The sequence below is a fragment of the Panthera onca genome, chromosome B1, assembly GCF_046562875.1.
Source record: "Panthera onca isolate mPanOnc1 chromosome B1, mPanOnc1 haplotype 2, whole genome shotgun sequence".
NCBI classification, from domain to species: domain Eukaryota; kingdom Metazoa; phylum Chordata; class Mammalia; order Carnivora; family Felidae; genus Panthera; species Panthera onca.
Genome location: NC_138342.1, coordinates 12,316,376 through 12,322,375, shown reverse-complemented (window position 1 = coordinate 12,322,375; position 6,000 = coordinate 12,316,376). Strand labels below are relative to the sequence as shown.

General features: G+C 51.6%; 1 protein-coding gene across 1 annotated transcript in view; it reads left to right on the top strand.

Moving 5' to 3' along the window:
* The first annotated feature begins 1,338 nt into the window (after positions 1-1,338).
* TAPT1 (transmembrane anterior posterior transformation 1) overlaps positions 1,339-6,000 on the top strand; it is a 66,742-nt gene continuing 62,080 nt past the window's right edge. Inside the window, exon 1 of the mRNA XM_060655378.3 lies at positions 1,339-2,152. Within this exon, the coding sequence (XP_060511361.3) occupies positions 1,339-2,152 (814 nt within the window). The remainder of the gene's footprint in view (positions 2,153-6,000) is intronic.

The window sequence follows — 6,000 nt, the reverse complement described above, 5'->3', positions numbered from 1 at the left end:
TTTTAAATGATAGGCACAGACTTTGGAACAGTGTTTCTCCTCCGGCCTGATACAGAACATGAGAGAAATCCATCCCTACAACTGGCTGCCTTAGAAAACAGGATTTCAGATTCCTTCCCTTCCAGCTCCTGTTGAGTTAAAGGCAGGGGCAATACGCCACTAATTGTGGTGAGGCAATAAATGAGAGCTGACACAAACAAGCAATACAAGTCTACCTCCTTCTTGACGATCAGTAAACAATGGAATAGGGATGCTCTTACACTATAAAAGATCAGAGAATGATAGAATTTAAGCTATAAGGAATCTTAGAGGGCATAACATTTCATTACCTTTTGATTTTCAAAAGGACTCTGAAGTTTTGACCAGACCGTTTGTTTTTGATTAAGGCTCAGCTTTGACGAAGTATAACACAACAGAATTTCATGAAAATGGTCACAGCAATATTTAGAATTGTGTACCTGCGAACTGTTCTATGAAAAAGGGTAAGGATGTTCCAAAGGCATCGGTTCCTCCTTTTCCGAGGCCAAGCAGGGTCAGGTGCCAGCTCTGGAGCCTTTTTAGTCCATCTTGTTCCCTCATCTGGGCTCTTACCCTGCTGTCAGACTGGCAGGTGGCTGCTCTCGGCATGCTGCCCCAGACCGTACATTGTTAAATTTGCTCAGAGTCTGGAACCAGGTCCTCGCTAGTGACAACAGGACCCTCAAGGTTCTCTGATGAATCAACATGAGCCCGATTTTGCTCTATTCATACCTGTTTATAGCTGGCTGTCAAGTTTAGATCTAGGGAAAATTCCAGACAGGTTAATGTTAGGGGAAAAATCACAGTTTTCCTTGTGCTAATCAAAAGGGCAACAGACACAGGTCAGTTCTGAAGTTGGCAAATGGACTCGCCACAGTCACCCTAAATGGAGCACGCAGCAACCACGTGGGAGGCAGGTGGCAAAGGCCCTCCCTAGATCCCTTCACGGAGCATCTTCACTTGCACCATTCCTGAGCCTGGTGGTCTTGACGCCGCGGTCGGTGCGGAGTCACACCCCAGAGCGGCAAAGGACGGTGCGTTTAAGCAAAGTGGACGCCCAGGTGACGGAGCAAGGGCACCGCGGCGGCCAAAAGCCGTACCCCAACCCTCATCCAACAGTGCAGTACGCCCGCGGGCGCTTGAAACGCACAAGGCACCCGGCTCCTCGGGCTTCCCCTCCGCGCCCCCACCTGTAGGCCAGCAACCCCGAGCTCCTTCTTGCTCGAGTGTTTTGGAAACTGTCAACGGAAACCCAGAGGCCAGACAATGTGACGGGAGATCATAAATATGCAGAGGAGATGGAGCCCAAATAGCGGACGTATGGAGCCAGGGCTCGCGGGGGTCGGGGATCTGGAGCCGGGCCCTCGCTGCCGCGGCCGCGCAGGCGGTGCCAAGACCGGGCAGGCGGCGCCGGCGCACTCCGGTCACCGAGCCTGCAAAAGGGGCCCCGGGCGGGCCGCCGCACACCTCGCAGACGGCGGGCAGCGGTCGCAGAGACAGCCGCCCCGGGGCTCCTCCGCCGACCCTCCGTCCGCCGCCGCGCTCGGCCCGCTGCCGCCGGGCGCCCGACCCGAGCCTCGGAGGCGGCCGCTGTCCCCGGCCGCGCGGCCCGGCTGCATGGAGCCCGGCGCGGGGTCCCGGACGGCCGAGCCCACCGCGGCGCGAGAAGCCACCGCGCGCCACGCCGAGGGCAGGAAGAAGATGGCGGCGGCGGTGGCGGCGGCGACGGCGGCGGCGGCGGCCTCCCACGCGCCGCTGACGCCAATGGCGCGCGCCGGCCGGCGAGCCGCGGATGGCGGCGGCGGCGGCGGCGGCGGCGGCGGCCCGGGCTCCGGCGAGGGGCGGGGCGAGGCCGGGAGGGGGCCGGCCGGAGGCGGAGGCCGGGCCGGAGGCTGGAGGGAAGCGGCGGGGACAGTTTGTTGTGCTCGGAACATGGCGGGCGTCGGCGATGCGGCCGCCCCGGGAGAAGGCGGCGGTGGCGGCGCGGACGGCCCGCAGCGGGACGGCCGCGGCGAGGCGGAGCAGCCCGGAGGCGGCGGCGGCGGCCACGGGCCCCCGCCGGCGCCTCAGCACACGGAGACGCTGGGCTTCTACGAGAGCGACCGGCGGCGGGAGCGGCGCCGCAGCCGCGCAGGTGAGGCGGCCGGGCGGGCGGCGCTAGGCCGCGGCTAGGGCTCCGAGGGCGGCGCGGGGTGGGGGTGGGGGCGTCGTGCGACCCCGGGTCCTTGTCCCGCGGCCGCCGCCGCCTCCGGGGCCGCCCGGGCTGTGGGCGCGCGAGCCGCCGCGGCTGCCGGGGCTCCGTGGCCGCTGACAGCTCGTCGGGCGGGGTCCGCGCGCGCGGCACCGGGGTCTCCGTGGCACACGCCCGGCCAGGTGTGGCCGAGAGACCGCGCTGCGGCCCGGGAAGTTCCGTCCCGGGGGCCTTGGCCGCTTTTGCAGGGTCTTTCAGAAAGACCCCCGGGGTATCCTCACGCCCAGTTCTCGTTGGAGAGCGTCTCCCACGTCTCAGGGAGCTCAAAACTGAGCAGCTCAAGGCTGATTTCTTCATCATTTTCCTGCCAAGGTGACTTTTTCGTTGTGTATTTTAAGCGAACTTGAGCCATAGAAACCTGTTAACTTGCCCTCCAAATATGTGTTCCTCAGCCACAGCTAGCAATGTGGTAGTGACCAATGACCGTGAAGTTCAGTACTTTTCCCCAGAACAGAAATATTTAGCTGTCTTGAAAATGTTACCTGTGAACTTTTCCCAAATCGAAACTTAAGCCTCTTAAAAAAAAAAAAAAAAAAAAATGACTCTATAGGAAAAGATGACTTTGTAAATCCTACTTTGAACGACCAATTTCAAGCATATTGTTATAATATTTTGTAAACTGTAGGATTCTTTTTTTTAATTTTAAATTGCGTTTGTATTCATAGCGTAGTTGTATATTAGGCTTAAAAGAAGAAAATTTTGAGGTATATGTTTCACTGAATACAGTGATCACAACATTTAATTATTTTTGTAATTTTAAGTTTTGAACAGCAACTGAATCATAACTCCATTGAATTTCTTCCCCCCAAATTGCTTCTCATGGGCAGTAGGGGCTGCATTAGCCATCATTTCCTGCAATTCCTGCAAATAAATGTTCAGTCTTCAGGCTTACGGCATCACTGACTGTATTTGGATATTGAAAATGTAGGAATACTCAAATATCAGAAGGCTGATCAGGTGAGATCCTGTTTGATTTGTTAATTCTCTGAACTAGACGTAGGTTAGGTTTTGAAGAGATCCGTGTCTTTGAAAAATGAAGTACAGACTGTGCCTTGTTCAGTCTTTTTTAATTAACCACTTAAAAATTCTCCACTGTGTTTGGTTTAGTTGTCAGTTAAATACTTGCTTTCAAGAGTATTTGCTTTCTGAATTGGCAGGCTCTAAGTAAGACAAAGTATTAAGTCTCAGCTGTCTGTTTACTGCCTTAGACTTGAACCTTAAAGACACTCTGGTGCCAATGGCAGCGAGTGTGGCCAGGTTTCACTACGATGTCTTTGAAATATTTCGGAGTTTCAGGCAAGCCGATATTATGAAAGCCTTTTTTGGTATTGTTTGCATACACGGAAAATGAGGTTGTCGGGAGCCTTTTGATGAGCACAGATGTATTAGGCTCTTGGAATAACCCCTAGCATCCCTTCCTTAGCCCTTCCCAAGACGGGTCTGAATACCTGGTACCATGAACTTGCAGAGACTTCACACCCGACGCACGTATTCTTCATCGGCATGAGTTTCTGAGCATGGCTTACTTAACACGTTGGAAGCTGGACTTTTAACCCATAGTTGCAGAAAGTCTATCTGAGAGACACTTCCGGCTTTAGCTGTGGGGGTAGTCCTCCTTGTCCCCCTAATTCCATCAGTCTTGTTGTGAGGGGAGATAGACGGTGGAAACCCGTGGGGATCAAGACTTCGGTAAGAATCCCAGGAATATTTCAACAGGGGTCACCAGCCAGCGTTGTACCATGTGGACCCCTTATTTTTTCCCCCAGGTGTCTGTCCCTTCTCTGCCAGTCATACAGCTCTTGCCCTGCTGGTGTCCACCCTCTGAGTCGGATGCCACTTTGTTTGGAGCCACTCTCTGGAGATTAGCACACTTACAGCCATTCTTAGCCAGGCTGCGAAGCGGCTTCTGCTTCACCTGGCTTTTCTAGCATCGCCCTTTTCTGCTGCTCTGTAACCTTTCCCTGTGTCTCCTCTAGAACTTAGAGACCTGTTCCCCAGGGGCTGGTCTGGGCCAGAGGGCCTTTGAGCGGCACCACCTGGTGTCATGTGGGAAGCGTTTCTCCCTGAATCACATGTCTTCGATGTCTTGCTGCTTGCCCTTAAGGTGTTCCTCATCCTTTGGAAAAAAATTGTTCTTGAGTGTAGTTGACACACAAGGTTGCATTCGTTTCAGGTGGACGGCATAGCGATTCAACATCTCTATAGGTTATGCTGTGCTGGCCGCAACTATAGCTGCTGTGTGTCACCATATCCTTTTTTGTTTTGTTTTGTGCTTTTGTTTTTGTTTTTTAATTCTGATTCTGCCTCTGATCCTCTCGTCCTCCTCCCCAGTGGAGGGCAATCTTTGTTTTGCCTTTGGAAAGGCACAATCTTAATGTCCTGGTGGCCCAACCATCAGTTAGTCCCAAAATTCTTTTTACTATTTTCCCAAGGAATTTAGAGCTCTTACAATGTTTGTTGACCTGTCCTAACAGCCTAGGATTTCCTGAATGAATACACAGACGAGGTGCTTATCCACACTCTCCCCGTCCAAGTAAAATAATTCCAAACCTAGTGTTTGAGGTTAATATTTTTGCTTTATACCTGTCTTGGTTCACTTATATCTTTAGAAAATATATACGAATATTAGTTTGTGTATGAGCAGCTATTTGTACCACATACAGGTATCTACATCAAGTGTAAGCTTTCTTTTTTTTTTTTTTCCCCTCATTTCAAACTCTTGGAATCACTTGATTTTCTGAATGCCTTCATTGACTTATACGTGGCGTGGCAGTGGGTTGAAACTTTTGTTTGGTCCTAGAACTTCTACCGTAATGTAGTGTGCAAGGGATATGCCACTCACCATACCTGTTCTCTGTCTCTGTCTCTGTCTCAAACGTGCATCGTATGTTCCCCTATTGCCTTATGTGGTCACTGTTCTTAGACTCCGGGTATAGTGTGGAGCTGCAGATTCATCTCTTTTGTCTTTTGTTCCTACTCTTAAAAATACTACCAACTTCTATTGTCCTTTCTGATATAAGCTCAGATAATAAGTACATGTTACCGTAGTTTTGTACTCATTCCCCACTTGACTCATCCGTAAAAGTTTTGTTTGTTGTTTTTTTTTAAGTTTATTTATTTATTTTGAGAGAGAGGAGAGAGAGAATCCCAAGCAGGCTCCCCATTATCAGCACAGAGCCCGATGCGGGGTTCAATCCCACGAACCGCGAGATCATGACCTGAGCCAAAACCGAGAGTCGGGTGCTTCGCCGACAGAGCCACCCAGGTGCCTCTCATCTGTAGAAGTTCTAGGCGGGAGAGTTTCTGTATCAGCCATGTTCCCATTTAGGAATCTAGGTCCAGCAAGTCAACTTTGGACTAAGAATTAGGCAATCTGTTCTTGGCTGGCTCCGGCTGTTGAGTTGCTTTGTAGACTCCGTGCTTGCTTAGACCGTTTACCTAATTCTTTGGCTCTGTGTCATGACTCCACTACTAAATAGTTTAGTATCTGCAGCACCTAAGTTGGCTCTAGTGCCCGTGGAGACTTAACAGTAGAAGACTTGATGTAAAATAAGCCTCACCTACTGGTGAGGAAACAGTACCTATATAGTGCAGGTGCTGGAATATGCACAGGGATGGGTGTTGTCTGGAAAACAGAAGAGCTTCAAGCAAGGTTATGGTTGAATAGTATCGTGTCTGATTTCAACAGTGCCGTGGGGCCCATGTTTGTCCTTTTGTTCAAATGGTGACTC